This window comes from Primulina eburnea, chromosome 1 (genome assembly GCF_022965805.1).
Source record: "Primulina eburnea isolate SZY01 chromosome 1, ASM2296580v1, whole genome shotgun sequence".
Classification (NCBI taxonomy): domain Eukaryota; kingdom Viridiplantae; phylum Streptophyta; class Magnoliopsida; order Lamiales; family Gesneriaceae; genus Primulina; species Primulina eburnea.
In genome coordinates, this window is record NC_133101.1 from 9,818,027 (window position 1) to 9,837,241 (window position 19,215).

General features: G+C 38.8%; 1 protein-coding gene across 4 annotated transcripts in view; it reads left to right on the forward strand.

Annotated features, from left to right (window-relative positions):
- LOC140827154 (uncharacterized) overlaps positions 1–19,215 on the forward strand; it is a 32,507-nt gene that overhangs the window by 6,297 nt on the left and 6,995 nt on the right. For 2 of the 4 annotated variants that reach the window (XM_073189768.1, XM_073189789.1), the window contains 16 exons: positions 6,232–6,433; positions 6,581–6,700; positions 7,307–7,389; positions 7,572–7,682; positions 8,081–8,158; positions 8,469–8,551; positions 9,093–9,241; positions 9,503–9,646; positions 9,746–9,853; positions 10,964–11,071; positions 11,407–11,511; positions 11,593–11,703; positions 16,968–17,143; positions 17,241–17,712; positions 17,868–17,975; positions 18,373–18,431. In XM_073189768.1, the coding sequence (XP_073045869.1) occupies positions 6,232–6,433; positions 6,581–6,700; positions 7,307–7,389; positions 7,572–7,682; positions 8,081–8,158; positions 8,469–8,551; positions 9,093–9,241; positions 9,503–9,646; positions 9,746–9,853; positions 10,964–11,071; positions 11,407–11,511; positions 11,593–11,703; positions 16,968–17,143; positions 17,241–17,712; positions 17,868–17,975; positions 18,373–18,431 (2,217 nt within the window). The remainder of the gene's footprint in view (positions 1–6,231; positions 6,434–6,580; positions 6,701–7,306; positions 7,390–7,571; positions 7,683–8,080; positions 8,159–8,468; positions 8,552–9,092; positions 9,242–9,502; positions 9,647–9,745; positions 9,854–10,963; positions 11,072–11,406; positions 11,512–11,592; positions 11,704–16,967; positions 17,144–17,240; positions 17,713–17,867; positions 17,976–18,372; positions 18,432–19,215) is intronic. The other 2 variants (XM_073189783.1, XM_073189773.1) reach the window with 2 other exon arrangements.

The following is a 19,215-nucleotide window of genomic DNA, read 5'->3' on the forward strand; positions in this document are numbered from 1 at the left end:
AGCCAAATAAGAATGCAATACAGTTTGATCCCGAAACTCAGTTTAGTGTGGGAAAAGACAAAAAGATTTACGAGGACATCATTTGAGTAATGTGCTTTTTTTTAACACACCTTTACTTAATCGACCACCATTAATCTTTAACCTAGCCGTTTACTCTCAAATACCTTCATTAGCCTTTTCGCACCTTAAAATATCCCGAAACCTCGCAAAATCTGAAGGAATATCGAAATGTATCGAGAGATATTCAGGAATTACTTCAAACCCAGTTGTGAGATCAAAATAGAACAAAAATTGTTCTTAATCTGTTGGGGAGGAGGGGTAATATGGTTTTGATAACCGAGAGGACCAGGAACGCGAGCTATGTTTTGGAAATGGATATCGAAAGCTTACACTAAATATTGTCGAAGCTGTGGGACTACATTAACAAACCACAATCATGCGCTATGTTCAATAGATTCAGAGGTAGAGAAGCAGTAGTTTCTATGCAGAAGTTTGTGAATGGTCGAGGAACTTACTTAGAAACTTCTAAGCTAGTATGGAAAGGAAAGACACAACGCATTATCATACCAAGTGGACGACTAAATGAGGGCTGGAAATGGATGGCAAATAATTTGTCTAGACTCACGATAATCCGAAGGGATAACAAAACGAGCTTTAGAGACAGTAGGAAGCATACGACACAAAAACAGCAGCGTGGTCACTTCAGGCCGTATGCCAATGACTCGGGAGCTCCAGAAGACATAGCTACGGATCATTTACCAGAATGTAAGTCTAAGGAATGGAGGAAAGCTATTATCATTACAAGGGATTGTGTCAATATATCGTGGGATCTGGTGACCAACACACTAGGGAAGGCAGTTCAAAGAAAGATTGAAGTATTTCCATTCCAAGCCAATAAAGCAGTTTGGTGGGCACATAACGAAGAGGATGCATCCTTCTATTTGCGATTGAAGAAGTCTTTTCTTGAAAACAAAGTGACTTTGTCTTTCGAGAGTTGGAATCAGCTTAGCAACAGCGAAGAGGAAGTTTTTGAATGCTGCAACAGTTGGGTGCGCCTATTGGGAATACCTTGGGATCTATGGTCAACAGAGCTTTTCAAACGAATTGGTCAGCAATGTGGAGGATTGTTGAATATCAGCCAAGATACCATCCTACTCAAAGACTTGTCGGCAGCAAAGATTAAAGTGGTGGGAATGGAAGGAGGTTTCATCAATAGAAATCTTCAAATCCAAACTGATAGAGGTCCTTTGAGTATTCGGATTCTAGTGGATTCAGTCGATGTAGCAGCGTATGCTCAGCACGAAAAAAGATCGTACGCACAAGTACTGGAGAATGGAGCTAGAGTCGTGACAGGATGGGGCGGGGGGACGGGATTCAAAGATAACGAAGCAATCGCAGAAACAGCTCCTGAAGCTCAAAGAAGAAGGATGGACGACAATTCTATCCTACAAGCAGAAATCAAAGAAGGAGATGTAACGCTTGCTAAGGAAAGTGAAGTGGTGAAGAATAGCAACAATAAAGATTCAGAGGGACATCACAGTGCGGATAGGGGTGATATATCCGAGGGACGGAACTGCGTATCAGAACCATGGTATCAAGGGAAACATATCAAGATTCTTAAAAAGATAAAGCTGAAAGATGAGAATGAATTCAAGAAGGGGAAGATTGAAACTACAGAAAGCTTAGAATCACCAAAGACAGGTCATCAGGAACGAGTAAAGGACAACTGCTCAAATGATAGGAAGTTTGAGATTGTATATAGCAGAAAACAACAATTGCAAAAGGGCGAAGCTTCAAAGAGATCAATTATCGAGGACGAGAAAGAATCAACTCATGCGGAGGAAGGATATTGGGAGGAGAATCTAAATCAAGGAATGAGGGATGATACTTCAGACGAAGGCGGAGAGTTCAGTGATGCGGATAGTCATATCTCAGATCATTCGGATAAGCTGACAAGGCAATCAATGGAGTTCGATGACTTGGGCGAATTTTTTGAAGAATCTCCGAGTAAGGTTCGCAAACTACCCTACACTTCTGTTCTCACCATTCTTCTTCTCATTCTCTTACCGTTTCAGATTCTTTAGTTGGGTTGGGGGGAGGGTTAGAGGTTAAGGATGGGCAGGGAATGTCATCAATGGGTCCTAAGTTGGGTATATCTGGAAATAACTTCTTAGGGTACCTTGAGGGGCGGGATGAAGTAGAGAAGGCTGTGGGTTTGGGGAACTTGGATTTAAACAATTCAGTTCAAAATGAGTGCTTGAAAAGGATGGGTGTAGAGAAAGTGGGATTTAAAGAGTCAGATAAGCCTGCTAGAAGGTCGGAACGCCATGGACACAGTGGCAAAGAGAATTCAAGGGAAGTCGAAGTGAATTGATGAAAGTTGTTTCATGGAATATCAGGGGGAGTGGATCGGCATCAAGAAGGGGTTTAATTCGCGCCGTACTAGCCAAAGAAAAATCAGACCTAATCCTCTTGCAGGAGATCAAAAGAGTAGTGGTGGATAGGAGATTTATTTCTAGTATTTGGAAATCGAGGTTCGTGGAATGGGTTACCTTACCGGCAGTGGGTCGATCTGGGGGTATATTGATCATGTGGGATCCAAGGGTTATTTCGGTAAAGAATAACTTGATAGGATAGTTCTCGGTTTCAATTCATATTCAAAAGGAAGCTCAAATTGACTGGTGGATCACAGCTGTTTATGGACCGTGTCAACCAAAATTTCGATCAAATTTCTGGGATGAACTCGCAGGACTGAGTGTTATTTGTGGTAATAGATGGTGTTTGGGGGGAGATTTCAACGTAGTAAGGTTATTAGGAGACAAAATCAACAGCTACTCAACCACGTCGAGCATGGAGTGCTTTGATAACTTGATACAGGAACTAGAATTATGCGATCCACCGTTGCTGAATGGAAAAATCACTTGGTCCAATCTTCGGAATCCTCCAATTTGTTGCAGGCTGGATAGATTCATGTTTACAGCGGGCTGGATTGAGATATACCCATGCTACAGACAATCAATACTACCAAGAATAACATCAGATCATTTTCCCCTTGTTCTCGATTTGGCAAAAACCAAATGGGGACCAACACCTTTCAGATTTGAGAATGTATGGCTAAATGACTCAAGATTCAAACAATCGGCACAATGTTGGTGGAAAAATGCTAGTTCACAAGGATGGCCAGGTTACAGGTTTATGATGAAACTCAAGTCAATCAAGGGCGATATTAAAAAATGGAATGAAGAGGTGTATGGTAGGATGGATATGAAATTAGCAGAATTATCAAACAAGATCAGTAGAATCGACAAGATGGAGAGTGAGGGGAGGGGTTCGGAGGAAATGATCAATGATAGAAAAGAAACAAAGTTGATGTAGAGGAGGGGATAAGTCGGATGAATCAAATGCATTACCAAAAAAGTAAGATCAAATGGATTAAAGAAGGGGACCAAAGTACAAAATTTTTCCATTCGTTACTAAGCTATCGTAAAAGCAAGTGCACCATTGACAAAATGGAACGCAATGATGGTTCCGTTACAACATGCGAGGAGGAAATTACTTCAATCATTTTAGACTTCTTCAACAGATTGTACATCAGGCCGGCACAAAGAAGTTAGGGAATTGAAGGTGTGGAGTGGTGCCCAATTGAAGAAGAGATGAGTAGACAGTTAGAAAAACCATTCACGGAAGAAGAAGTCAAGGAAGCAGTTTCTGATTGTGATGGAGACAAGAGTCCGGGGGCGGATGGATTTACTCTAGCATTCTTTCAAGAGTGTTGGGATTTAATCAAGACAGATCTGATGATGGTATTTGAGGAATTCTTTCCAAGTGGGAGTATAAATGGAGCAACTAATGAGACTTACATCTGCTTTCTTCCTATAAATGGAGCAACTAATGAGACTTACATCTGCTTGATTAGGAAGAAAGCTGATTCATTCAAAGTAAAGGATTTCAGGCCGATAAGTCTTATAACGAGTTTATACAAGATAATTGCAAAAGTCCTCACAGCAAGATTGAAGAATGTGATAGCCGATACAATTTCGAATTCATAAAATGCTTTTGTCGAAGGAAGGCAGATTCTCGATTGCGGATTAATTGCTAATGAGCTGCTAGAAGAAGGGAGGACAAAGAAAAAAAAAAGGGTTGGGTGCTGAAATTGGATTTTGAGAAGGCATATGATAATGTGAGTTGGGAGTTCTTGGACTTCGTTTTACTGAAAAAAGGATTTGGAAGAAGATGGAGATCATGGATGCAAGGTTGTGTTTCGAATGTAACGTTCTCGGTCATGATTAATGAGCTGCCAAAAGGAAAAATAAGGGCTTTTAAGGGTATTCGACAAGGAGATCCACTATCTCCTTTTCTTTTCAATTTGGTTGTTGATGTATTAGCAAGGTTGATCGACAAAGCCAAAGAATTGAACCTCGTAAGGGGAATAGAGGTTGGTAGCGAAAGGATCGAGATCTCACACATTCAATTTGCTGATGATACACTCTTCTTCGGACAGAAAGATGATCACATAGAGTTCATGGTTCAAGTGGTTAATTCTTTTTGTGAAATGTCTGGACTCAAAATCAATTGGGAAAAAAGTGCTTTGTTGGGAATCAATCGTGAACAAGGAGAAGTTGAAAGATTGGCACAAAAATTGGGATGCAGTAAGGAAAACTGGCCAATTATTTACTTGGGAGTACCGTTGGGCGGAAATCCGTTGAGAGCATCGTTTTGGGAACCCGTTGTTGCTAAAATGAGTAAAAAATTGAGTTCATGGAAGAAAGCTTTTCTGTCAAAAGGGGAAGACTAACATTGATATTGTCGGTTTTGAATTCCATTCCGATATATTATATGTCTTTATTCAAGATTCCCAAAAGTATAGCAGATTCAATGGATAGATATCGAGGAATTTTCTTTGGGATGGAGCGGATGGAGATGGGCACATGCATTTGGTTTCATGGGATCAAGTTTGTCGACCGAAGGAGAAAGGGGGGTTGGGAGTTGGCAAAATTATTTTCAGAAATAAGGCATTGCTTGGGAAGTGGTGGTGGAGATTTTTCCAAGAAGACGGGACATTATGGAAGAGAATAATTGTTAGCAAATATGGGTTGCAAGAAAATGGTTGGGATGCGGGGTTAGCAAAAAATGTCACGTTTAGATGCCCGTGGAAGTTTATTTCCAGATTATACCCGATTTTTAAACAGAGAGTCTCTATTAAGGTTAGAGGAGGGAATAAGGTTAGATTTTGGGAGGATAGATGGTGGGGGGATTCCTCGTTTAAAGATTGTTTTCCTGCTTTATTTCAACTATCACAAATTCACAATTTACCTATATCATATTTTGCTATTTTCGATCCGGTCACACTCAATCATTCTTGGGATCTCCAGTTTAGAAGAGTGTTGAGAGATGCGGAGATTGATCAGTTGTCTGAGCTATTAGGTATCTTAGAATCGGTTAGGTTAGTAGAAGGGGTAGATGATTCTGTTCTGTGGTCTGGGGATTCTTCGGGTATTTTTTCTGTCTGCTCATTTTACGACTCGTTCTTTCCACATAATTTATTTCCTCTTTTCTCACTTTACGACTCTATTTGGAAAGTACCGGTCCCACTCAAGATCAAGTTATTCTCTTGGATAGCCTCTCTGGGTAAGCTTCCGACCTCGGAGATGATTCAAAAAAGATGCCCCGGAATTGCACTGTGCCCCAGCTGCTGTGTTTTATGCAGAAATGAAGTAGAAACTCAAGATCACATCTTCATTCACTGTCCATTCACGATAACCTTGTGGGCTAGAGCGTTGCAAGAACTACAATTGGTTTGGGTTATACCGAGGTCAACAAATGATTTATTACACATGGATTTGGGACAGCTTACCGGGAAAAGAGGCAGAATTTTTTGGAAAGTCGCGGTCCTATGCGTATGTTGGACTGTTTGGTTGGAAAGAAACAGAAGAATCTTCGAAGACATTGAGGAAAATACAGACAATTGTTAGGAAAAGATCAAGATTATCATCGCCATGTGGATTGGAACCCATAAAGATTTCTCGAATGTTTCCGTTTTAGATTTGATGAGACAATGGGAATATGTGTATCACTAACCTAGATTTCCATATTCTGTTGCAACTCTAAGACAGTGAACTTCTAGTCCACTGTTGTACCTTTTATCAAGTTATAATTAATATAATACTATCGTTTCCTATAAAAAAAAATAGCAAATACTCATATTTTAACACAATTGAAATTTTTGTGCAGATTTAATTTTGTCAATAAGTCTGTTGGGCTATCAACTCCAATGGAGATAAGCAATGGCTCAGAGGTGGATGCTGTTTCAAAGGTGGTTGAAACTCATTTTCCCTTGCATGTTACTGGTGTTGAAGGCTTAGTAATACCCAGCAAATCTCAGGGCCAAGTGTTGAGAATGATTGACAAAAATGTTGCTCTTGTGCGGTGGGAGGTAAAACTATATATAGCTTGTGTACAAGATTGTCTTTTTTCTTATTTAAATTTATTTGTTTTTGCATATATTTTGTGGTGATTTCTGCTCTAGTTACTAAAGTCCTTTTTTATACCCTGTGATATGTATGCATATTCTCCTGCACAGTACACTGAGTCTGGAGTGGTTGTGCTGCTTTTGCGGTTGGCCCAAGAGCTGTATACAAAAAACTTCGAGGAGGTCCATGCCATTCTTGATTTGCTTAGTCGATTGGTGACGTTTAATATGGTAATATACTAATTGAATTACTGTTTATGGCATCTTCCAAATTACACAGTCTTATCACGTGACTGTCAGCTGTAAAAATGTTGGATTGAATACGTCTCTTTGTTTTTGGATTATTTGTTTTGGTTAGATAGGGTCCTACACTTCCATCAACGTGTATCTTGCAAAAGCTGCAGTTTATCTATGATTTCTTCTCACTGGGACGTGTAGCAGTATTAGATGCTTTGATGTCTAACTCTCATGGCTAGTTTGAAATTATCTTGAACTAATGGTATCATATCTGATTATTACCCAACAATAGCACAAGGTTGCAGAAAAGAATGGGTAGATTAATTAACTAAAAGACTTTCTAGATACAAGTTGCTAAGTTTATGTCATTAAATTTTTTTACAATATCAGGTTGATTGTTCTGAGGGCTGATTGAGAGTTGACTGATTGTTTATTTGGAATGGTGCATAATGCAGTTGAATTATCTATACATGTTTCACTTTGTTACCTGCAGTAGTATCATGTTAGGAAGTAACCATGCATGTTTTGGGGAACTTTTGACAAAATATAATGTTGTATTGTTGTAAATAAATAAATAAATTTGTATTCTTTTGGTGGTAGGCTGTGTGTTATGCTCTCATGGATGCTGGGAAATCTTTTCTTAATGATGTATCTATGCTAAGGAACCAGGAGAAATATATACGGTAATTCATAATTTTGTCAGTGAGTTATTGTATCCTTTTCAATTGTTTAGGTTGGCAATTGGTATCTGTGCTTCATGTTGTTAAGAAAATAGTTGAGCTCTTACAACATGAACTAAAGTGCAAATAACATATTTTTTTATAATATTTTTCATTGAGTAACATGGTTCTTGTTCTTATTTCAGAATTGATGTGGTTGAGATTGTTTGTTTTCTGGTCAAAAGCCTCTCACCTTGTGTGAACAGTGCAGTAACAATGGCCTTGGGGATCAATATATTGACAAAAATGTTGGAATGGTAATTATTTCTATAATAATGTTGAAATCATAATATTTATTTATGTTTTGCTCTTGTTTCACTTTCGTACCTTACTATCTTCAATTGATCAATTTTATGCAAAGGAAAATAGTTGGAGCTGTTTGCGTTCATGGTTATAAAACCTTGATATTTCGATATCTTCAAAAGTACTTTTGTTAAAATTTCTGTGACCAGATATATCTTTTGCACTTTGATTGACGGTAATAACCAGGTGCACTTCAAGAAGAATATAGTTCAGAGCTTTTACTTTTAGTCATGGTGTTCTTGACTACTTGGCGTATTCCTCATATTTCATATGATGTACTCCATTATCAATCTGTATTTGTCAGTTGTTTTCTAAATTTCACTTTCGCTTTTGCTACATTTCTTTTCTGCAGCTTGCCATCTCGTGTTGCTACTATGGTCTTGAAGGTCAACATATTTGATGTTGATGTGGTCTCCAACAGTTCATCAAGGTTCATCTTTAGAGATGTCCTTCAAATTAAAAGAGCACAACTTGGGGATTCAAACTTAAAGTCTAGTTTAGCAAATATGCTTTTTGCTGCACTTGATAGTGTTTATGTGGTCAAAACTGAATATATGCTAATCATGACATTTTTTATTTGTAGTTACCATTTCTTTTGTTTTATTTTATTGTCGATCTAACTAATGTGGTTTTGTATGTCTGCGTGTTCTCTATTTAGTTGGTTAGTTAGCCAATGATTCTGTTAGTGAGGTTTATTTAAGTCTACTAATGCTAACATTATTTTCAACGAGTTGTTTCAGCAGATCCTGGTTGCTTTCTGGAAGACTTGCCAAAATGCTTTTGATTGATTGCGAGCAGATTGATTGCTCATTGAGTCTTTCAGGCATGTTATTTGATTTCTCTAATATTGTTCGAATTATTTGCACCAAAAATCCCTGTGAAATATCGAAAATGCGTATTTCACCCCCATGAAAATTAAATAGGCGTCTAGACCCTTGATTTTTTTATAAAAATTGCACAATCTACCTTTGCTAAATCGATTTTTTGAACACACTCTTGTGTTGCGGCTAAGAAACCAATGTGAAACCCAACATTGAGTGAGATTTCTCCCTACAAGAAACCATGAAATATTGTTTCTTACTCAACCTTTTGTACTTTTCTCAGTGTGGGTGGTAATGTAAAACAGGGGCACAAGACTTCAGAAAATTCTTCTTTTAGCATTTTTTGCAGTCTTCTATGTTCATGTTCTAATTTTTTTGTTTTTGAATATTTAACTTCACCGTGCCTGTTCATGTTGCATTTTGTATCCTCCTTTTTTTACTCTGGTGCTTGATTACGAGTTTTTGTGAAATTTATGTTTTTTTATGGCGTGATGTCGTTCAATACACTTGTAAACCAACTAATTGTTGCAACTGATTGGGCAGTTCTGGACTTTACAATGAAGCTCTTGGACACTGGATTAGAGAATGATTCTGTCCTTGCGCTCATTGTTTTCTGCATTCAGTATGTTTTTGTTAACCATGAATCCTGGACTTTTAAGGTGAAACATACTCGGTGGAATGTGACAGTGAAGGTACCAGTTTTGTTTTATTGTACAATATGTGAATGGAATAACTAACTATCACTCTCTTTCTAGTTCCATTGCTAGTTGTCATTTGTAGAAGCTTTTCTATTGGTGTTGTTATTTAGATCTCGATCTAGAATTTTCTTATTCCAAGTTTGAAGATTTTGTTTGTGTTATTTGATGATTGTCCGAAAGTCTGATGCTGTGCCCCTATTTCTGTTTAGACTTCTGAATGCCTGATGACTTCTATTTTGATATGTTTGCTTCTAGGTTCTTGAAGTCATGAAGAAATGCATTCAATCCTTTTCTTGTTATAAGAAACTGGGTGATAATATTCGAGATATTTTGCTCGGTGATTCTTCCGTGCACGCTGTACTCTTTCGAATTGTTTGTAGAACTACCGAGAGCTTAGAGGTTCATCATGCTACTCCTTATGATTCTGTGGATATCCTTTTTAGATTATTTGTGATTCCTTGATGCATATTTGACCTGCCTTTATGACTGTACCAACAGAAACTTTACATGTCCCGTTTCTTTGACATCGTGGATATTGAGGGGCTACAACTTTCTGTATCCGCTGGATTGGATGTCCTTATCAGTTTGGTTTCGGCTTTTTCAAAGGTGTGCTTTCCGCATTGGTTGCTTGATTAGAAATTTCGAAGTTCGAACTCTGCATCCCTTTATCACGAAATGGTTAATTCTGAGTTTTTGTTTCTTTTTTGATAAGTTGCTCTAGTGATCAGTTGAAGAAATTTAAATTCTTTAGTTTTAGGGAATCTAGTTTGTGCTTGAATCTATAATTGACGTACAACATCTTTTGGTGTAAATATGAGTGCCAAAAGTAAATTCTATCTATCGTCTTAGTAGTTAATAAATTGTTTTTTTAATCGATAAATTCTTTGTTTTGTGTTCTTGATGACGTGATGCAGTCCAGAATAAAAAAAAAGTAAGAACATGACAGTCCTCTCTCCCGCATGTTAGAACATTTCAAGTGATGGATCTTCTATCATCTTGCTTGCTTTCTTTGATTTGCTTCTTTTTATATCTTTTGTGCCTTTCCAATGTTCTACAATTCGCTAGGCACTAGTCTGGCGCTATACCAAAGCCTAACCTAGGCCTAGACGGGGACTAGTAGGGTTCATGATAACAAGTAATAAATCTGTTAGTAACGATAAAAAATAGAAAATATGTTTAATAGTTTAGTTATTTGGGATAAGACTCATTTTAATTGGTCCAAAATTTAAAAAATTGATCTTTTTCTTTTTTCTCTTGCCTTAGCCGCCACTGATTATCGTCATTCTCTTCTTCTACTTCCTTTCTTCCGTTTCATCTCATCAACTATAGAAATTCCGGAAGATCGCCGCTATCGAAATCTTTGCTGTTCTCCGTCAAATCGACAGGCGCAGCCGAAGCTACAACCGGAGTCCTTCTACCCTAAGGCCGCCGCCTAGCGCCTAGTGCTCAATTTAGAACACTGGCTGTTTTAGATCTTTACTATTTTGTCGTTGATTATAGTGCATTCTCATCTAGCTGAATATTGATTTTGATTTTTGGATCTCTAGAAATGAAAGTTTGATGTGAACGAGCTATTTTGTTTTGCTCATTCCTAGTTTTATAGTAGTTTTTGAATATCTCTCTCCTCATCTACTCTGCTCATTGTTGTATTCATGTTTGCTTATCCTTTCAATTAATAATACTGGTTAGAAATAATTTTTTTTTTAAAATTTTCAGGATCCACCTAGTTTTCCTGTTTTTCATCATGCGATCCTATCACCAGTGACAAAGCCAATGCCGGCGATAGCTGCTGCCACATCGTTGATATCGTACTTTAGTGATCCTGTATGTTTTCTCATTTTTGACATCGATAAGTATGGGTTTCAGGCTACTATGCCCTCCTCTCTCTTCTAGAAGTTTTGATAATAGCTTATAAAATTTGAGTTTTATTCTGTATTAGGTATTTATTCTCACCTTTGTAATATAATGACATTTCGATATGATTTAGAAATATATTGAATATTGATACAGTTTTGTGTATTCACAGACTATATGCTTGCCACTCTTCGCCTTTGTTATCTTCTCAATGTAACGGGCTATAAAATTCCTATAGTATCTCTTGAGGATTTTGGTCCTATATTTTCTTGTTTCTCACATCTTGTTTTTCTTGTGTCATTCAGAAGATACAGATACGGGCAGCAAGGTTGCTATCAGCTTTATTTACTGCAGATTTTTCGCAATCTTTAACCTACAGCAATGCAAGTCTTGGTTTGGATAATAAGCAGGTTTGCTCTATTATAAGAATTGGTTTTTCCTTTTGATTTTGGAGTTCTCTGTTTGACTTCTATTCCTACATGTTATTGCAGTTGTCCAGTTTCAGGAAGTCCATGGTTAAGATTCTCGGTGAGCAATTATATTTGGATGAAGATCTTATTGTTGCCGCACTGAAGCTCCTCACTTCGGCAGTTCTTAATCAGGTTTGATGTGCATCGAGGCTTTTAAGACCATATAATATCTCAAGTTACTGCACCATATGATTATGTGTTTTCTATACTTTTAAAGTCAGCAATGAAATTGTCAATTTCATTTTGTTTTGATTGCAATATTGCATGTATTCTGGTTGTTTTTTGCCCAAGCGTGATGGTACTTATGAAAACTTTTGAATGATAAGCCAAACGTCTTTTACTAATTACAAATGGGGTTCAAATACAAGAGAATGTGTTAATCTATATGGAATAATTACATCAATTCTCTATAGTCAGGCTAAGGAAATTTTTCCTAACAAAACAAATCTCCAAGTTACTGTATTACATATTCTACGATTATTATTTCAACACTCTCCTACAAGCTGGTGAATAAATATTATCCCTATTCCCAGTTTGGAACAAACAGTGGATTGTTGAATCCCTTGATAAATACGACCACTAATTGTGATTTGTTGGAAATATGGTGTGCAAATCAAGCCATTATCAAGCTTTTCTTTAATGAAATGTCTGGAAAATGATTGTGCACGGCGTCTTTTGGTCACTTTGGTTGGAAAGGAATGCAAGAATTTTCGAAGATAAAAACGAATCGCCAGATCGGGTATGGGAAAAAATAAAGTTCAGGATAGCATCATGGACGACGAGTTTGAAAGAATATAGCCATCTATGTATAACAGATGTAGTGAGAGATTGGAAGTTTGTAAGGGCAGGCAATTAGTTTTAAAAAGTTTTAGTTTTACCTTAACAAAGTGCTGCAGTTTAATGAGCGCGGATTTCTTATCCGCCTTTACTGTAATTCGAATCTTTATTATAATGAAATAGTTTTTTATCAAAAAAAAAAAAGAAATGTCTATCCACCTGATGGAAATACAATTTTGTGGCCTACACTTACTGCTGACTTGTTATCTGTTATGATCTCAGATTTCACAACGATATAGTTTCAGAAATTAAGAACAAATACCAAAAGGAATATTGTATTCAATAGTAAAATAAGAACCCAGAGTTTATGTGCTCTGTACAAAGCTTCTCTCCCTAGCTAGTGCTAGTGATCACTCAACAGAAATTATAACTGAATGAATCTCTCCTCCCCTCTAACTGCTCTTTTATTCCCCCCCATCCACGTGTTTCTCAATTTTGTTCCTCCTAGCATACGTTTTAATTATCTTGGGCTTCTCAAAGGCTATTTTGGTTGGGCCTTTGGATGTCTCTGGGCCTGATGGACCCAAGTCTTTGATGATTGAATCTGGGCACATAACATTACTGGCCTCCTCAAAATGCGCCTTGTCCTCAAGGCGAAAATCAGGAAACTGCCCTTGAAAATCTTCTAGACTCTCCCACGTAGCTTCCTCTTCGGATCATCCCTTCCATCGCACTAGAATCTGTTGACAGGACTGCCCTTTTAGATGTTTGATCCTCTATGCTAAAACTACATCAGGTTCAAAAGTCATGAGCAAATCTGTGTCGATTTCCTCAGGGAGTTTGATCTCAAAATCAGAGGTGCCCACTGCTCGTTTCAAGCATGAAACATGAAAAACTGGACCCTCGACCCCTCGGACAGCTGTAACTTATAGGCAACTGTCCCCACCTTCTTTTCAATCTTAAATGGCCCATAGAACCTGTTAGAGAGTTTCTGAGCAGTTCTGGAACATACTGAATTCTGCCGATGTGGTCTCAACTTCAAGTATACCATATCTCCTTCCTGAAATTGAACCTCTCGCCGTTTCTTGTTAGCATGTTTCGTCATGTGCTGCTGAGCTCTTTCCAGATTATACTTGAGTTGCCGTAAGAGCTCATCTCTGTCCCCTAATGCCTGTGATACCGCTGCCACTTGTGTCTCTCCCCGAATAAATTGAGTCATGCTTGGTGGCTTGCGCCCATATACCACTTCGAATGGACTCATTCTCTGATGTTGATAAGAAGTATTGTACCAATATTCTGCCCAATGTAGCCACTGAGCCCAACTTTTAAGCTGCTCTGAACAGAAGCAACGTAGGTAAGTCTCAACGCACTTGTTTAGCTCTCACTCTGCCCGTCGGTCTCAGGGTGATACGCTGTACTCATTTTTAGTTGGGTTCCCTGGAGCCTGAAAATTTCAGACCAAAACAGACTCATAAACACAGCATCCCTGTCGCTCACAATCGTCTTTGGAACCCCATGTAATTTCACCACATTTTTGACAAACAGCTCAGCTAATGTACTTGCCATGTAGGGATGTTTCAACAGCAAAAAATGTGCATATTTGGATAGCCTGTCTATTACCACCAATATTACATCATACCTTTTTGATTTTGGGAGTCCCGTAATAAAATCCATGGCTAAATCCTCCCAAACCACTGCCGGTAGTGCCACCTGTTGGAGTAATCCCGCGGGCTTGGTGGCCTCATACTTTTGTTGCTGACAGATCGAACACTGAGCTACAAACTTTCTGACATCTGCCTTCATTCCCTTCCAATAAAAATTACTCGCTACCCTCTTATATGTTCGTAGTGCACCGGCGTGACCCCCAACTGGAGTGTTATGAAAAGTCGTTTAATAATTTGGTGATCCCCTGTGACGACTGCGGAACCACCAGTCTGCCTTTGTGCAACAAACACTCGTTGACTAACATATAATGGGTGCTGCCCCTGCCCTCCCCTTGAAGTTTGTCAATAACCTTCCTCAGCTCTTGATCTTCCCAAACCGCTTTCTTAAGTTCGTTTAACTCAACCCATTCAGCTTTTGTCAAAAACATCAAGTTGCCCGTCTTCTTTCCGTGACAACGCATCAGCTGCCCCATTTTCCAACCCTCTCTTGTGCTTGATTTCAAACTCATAACCGAGCAGTTTGGCCGACCAATATTGTTGGTCAGGAGTGGTAATTCGTTGCTGCAAGAGGCTTCTTAGTGGTTTATGATCAGTTATCACCGTGAACTTCCGCCCCAAAAGATAGTGGCGCCAATGTTGGACAGCTAATACCAAAGCCATTAATTCTCGTTCATACGTTGACTTTGTTGAAGCCCTCTCAGCCAACGCCTTACTGTAGTAGGCGATGGTTCTGCCCTCTTGGACCAGCATCGCTCCTAGCCCTACTCCTGATGCATCACACTCCACCACAAACTCTTGACTAAAATTGGGCATTTTAAGGACGGGAGCCGTGCTAAGAGCCTCTTTGAGCTTGACAAACGCCTCCTCTGCCATGTCATTCCAGGAGAAATTATTTTTCTTCAGCTGGTCTGTTAATGGTTTAGCAATTTTCCAATAATCTTTAATGAGTTTTCTGTAGTAACCCATCAACCCCAGAAATCCTTTCAAACCCTTTGTGTTTCTCGGTCTCGGTCACTAACTAACACTCGTTATCTTGTCTGGATCCACCATTACCCCTTGACCAGTGATAATATGTCCCAAGTAGCCTACTTGACTCAACCCGAAGTGACATTTTTTTATTCAAAACCAGATTGTTACGCAGCAGTACATCGAGCACCATTCTCACACGCAACAAGTGTTCGTCCCACCCTTCACTGTAAATTAGTATATCATCAAAAAATACAAGAACAAATTTCCTCAGATAAAGTCGGAATACCTCATTCATTGTGGATTGGAACGTTGCCGGGGCGTTTTTCAAACCAAAGGGCATTACCACAAATTCGTAATGCCCATCATGCGTTCGAAACGCTGTTTTTGGAATATCATCGGGTTGAACCCGAATTTGGTGATAACCCGACCTGAGATCCAGCTTTGAAAAGTACTTCGCACCATGCAATTCATCGAAGAGCTCCTCAACCACTGGGCTAGGATATTTGTCAGATATGGTGATCTCATTCAAGGCCCAGTAATCAATAAAAAACTGCCAACTGCCATTTTTTTTTTACTAAAATGACGGGGCTGGAGTATGGGCTGCTACTTGGTTGTATGACACCCGATTTGAGCATGTCTCGCACCATACGTTCTATCTCATCTTTTTGGTGATGGGCGTAGCGATATGGCCGCACCGACACCGGTCCACACCCCTCCTTGATGTTTATGACATGATCTTGTAATCGTCGAGGAGGCAATCATGTAGGCTCTTGAAATACTCCTCCATAATGAGAGAGGAGAATGTCAATTGCCCCATTGGGACCTTCTTGCTCTACTGCTAGTTTGCTCAGCACTCTGTCATTCCACTTGACCAGTACCGCCCCACAGAATTCCACCTCTCTCACTTTAGCAATTGATTTGAACGATACCACAGATCTACTGAGTGTAGGGTCCCCTTGTAGAACCACAGTTTGCCCTTGCCACGTAAACCTCATCTCCATATTGGCCCAATTCAGCATGACTTCGCCAAAGTTCGGAGCCAATCAACGCCCAGAATGAGATCAAGTTCACCCAACTCAAATAAATACCCCTCGATTTGTATCTGGCAAAAACCCAAATCGACTTCCACCCCATTACACAACCCTTGACAAGCCACATGGCATCCATCCCCCAGGCACACGCTAAATTTCACCCCCTCATCCACTTTGATTTCCAAATCAGCAATCAAATTTCTCGAAATGAAGTTGTGGCTCGCACCACTGTCAACCATTGCCACCACGTCTCGTCCTGCTACCTTCGCCTTCATTTTTAGCGTCTGCGGTTGATTAATACCGCTGACGGAGTACATTGGCAGCTCCAGCGTATTGTATTCAGTAACCGGGGCTCCCAACCATGCTTCAGCCTCCCCCTGCTGTTGGTCAATTCCCTCCTCAGCTGCCCCCTGGCCCTCCTCGACTTCTTCCCCATCTTCTTCCGCTTGTCACCTTTAAACTCTTATTCACACATCGATGTAAGGGGTGATATGGCTCCCCACATTTAAAACATAGCCCTTTCTCCCTCCTGTGCAAAAACTCCTCGTGTGACACGATTCTACCATCACAATTCTTCGGTGCCTGGACCCTCGTTGTTTCGCCACTGTTCCCACCAGGATATGATCGTGACCCCCCTCCGTAATTCGTCGGGGCGTGTGGCCTGGGTGGATGTTCTTCTCCTGGGCCCAACGCTCTTGCATTAAGACGCGATGGTGAGTTACTAGGACGGCGATCCTTATCAGTGGAATGGGACTGATTAGTCCAATTCATATTCACAGGCCTTCTCTGGAATGGGACTGATTATACATCATCAATGCCAGCTTCAATTTAACAAGATGAAGATATAAATGTTCTGTAATTTGCCATTTGATCAATGCTTTCTTTTCTTTATATTTTAAATCTTCCTAATACTTGCTGAGTTTTATTTTGATGCTTATATTTTAAAAAATTGCAGCCTGCTTTTCTCACTGCTGTCATTGTGTCTGAAGAAATTTCGAATGATGAACCCCACATTGCTGACAGTGAGCATCAGCTAAATAAAAATGAGAATGGATCTTTAGATTCCACGCACGGAAGTCTTTTAGATTCTATTTTGCATCTTGTTAGAAACTCTGAAGATTTACTCAAAAGGTAGGCTTCTGTCAATGGTGCCCATCACTGAGTTTACTGGATTGTTGCACATCTGAAGCATGACTTATATAATTATTATGTTGAATTATCATTTCAGAAAACCCAATATCTTGTTGAGTTTGATGAAGTTCCTAAAGGCGCTGTGGCAAGATGCTCCTCAGTTTACAAAAATTTTGGAGCAGTTGAAACATTCAGACAAGTTCTGGAAACTACTGACGAGTCCTGTTATGCTCAACACTTGTTATCAAGACAAAGTTTCTGAGAAGTTGACTGAAGAAGAGCTTCAGTGTCAAGCTTACAGATATCAATACCTATCAAATGTATTAGATATAATGGGCCATGAGATTTTCCTGCAAAAGAAGTTGATGCATGGTGAATTAGTTGTCAACGGATTCCCTAAATCAGAAACTAATGTGACTGAAAGAAAGGACTCTGAAATTGCCGAAAATAAAAGTTTTATCAGCCTAAAGGAGATAATTTCAACCTGGTGTGAGAGTTCATTGTTGAGTGACCTGATCAAGGCATGTGTTTCTAGTGAATATGACAACAAAATTCATCGGCATGCAAAGGTGAGCTGCACAACCTGTAATGTTGCTTCCAATTCTCACATTTCAATTTTCAGGAACTCATTATTGGGTTTTTAGTTTCAGTGTTTTGGTTATGTGGTATGAACTATAGTTTTGCGGTCCAAAGTGGGTCTCTTTTATTGTTAAGAACTTTGCAGGCTGCTGCTGCTTTATGTGTTGTTCATGTGATGATCAAATTAAAGAATGGCGATTCAGGAAGTTTTTCTGTATCATTGATTGAAAGGATTGCAATGCTGGCACAAAAGGTTTCGTATCCTTTGTTCCTACTTCCCCATTTAATGTCAGTTACTCAATCAATTGAATTTATTTCTTTTTTCATTTGTTACCAATTTAAACAGTATTAATATGGAAAAAGAACAAGATTGTTAAATAAGTCACATGTCTTTAAACAGATGGAGAACAACATCTTTACGAAAGGAGTAGATATATATATTTTTGCATTATTTGATTTTACTAATTTATTCGCGCATTTGAGCATTTTTATCCTAATATTTTTGTTTCACCAATAGTTGCATCTTTCAGATTAGAGCATCTGCATTGGGTTCCTGTGATGCATGTACAGTTAACCTCACTCTTAAAAAATGGTCCATGGTGTATCTCTAGAGAAATGACTCGTTTACCGTTTTGTGTTCTAACTCGCAGTTATGCAAGTTGCCAGCATTTTTCGATTTGTCATCTCTGTATGCAGAACGTGGTTACAGGTTCAGTACTAGTCATTTTTTCTGTTCCACTTGCTTTATTCGTTGATTAAACTCTATTTCATTCAATTCCTCACGATCCATGTCATTCTCTTGAAATATGTTTGATTATTTAGCTTCTTCCTTTCTTGTTTACGGAAAGATAAATCAAATCTGATTTCCTATATACCCTTAGGTGGTCGAATCCATTACCATTTTGGCCTTTTGTCCTCTTATTTGATCATGTTTTTTGGGTAAATGTGATTTGACTTTTGTGATTTGTAGCCATTATACTTTTTTCTACCTATTTGCACTAAAACTTGTTTGTTCCAGTATATAATTTATTTATTGTTGCTTCTATTTGTTACCTTCTTCGAGATATCTAGTTATATAAACAATCTAGCACATCAAAAGTCCCAAAATGTTGAATAACACTAGCTAATTGGCAATTTGTTACTTGAATGATGTAAAAGTAGAGATATGCGGAATAATTCTGATATTTGATTTCATTAGTATAGTACACATTATATAGACCATAGGTAGTACAAACTTACAACAACCTTCAACACATCAAAAAGGGATTTTATCCTATCTAATTTGCAAGATTTAAACTATCCTATCAATTACGCTCTGATCACGTCAAATATTATCAATATTCTCAATAGACTTTTATTTACACTCCCACTCAAGATTGATAATATGTATTGATGATTCCAAGCTTGCTGACCAGAAATTCACAACTTTGTTCCAATAGTCCCTTTGAAAGTAGATCAACGAGCTGATTGGATGAAGGCATGCATTCGACGCT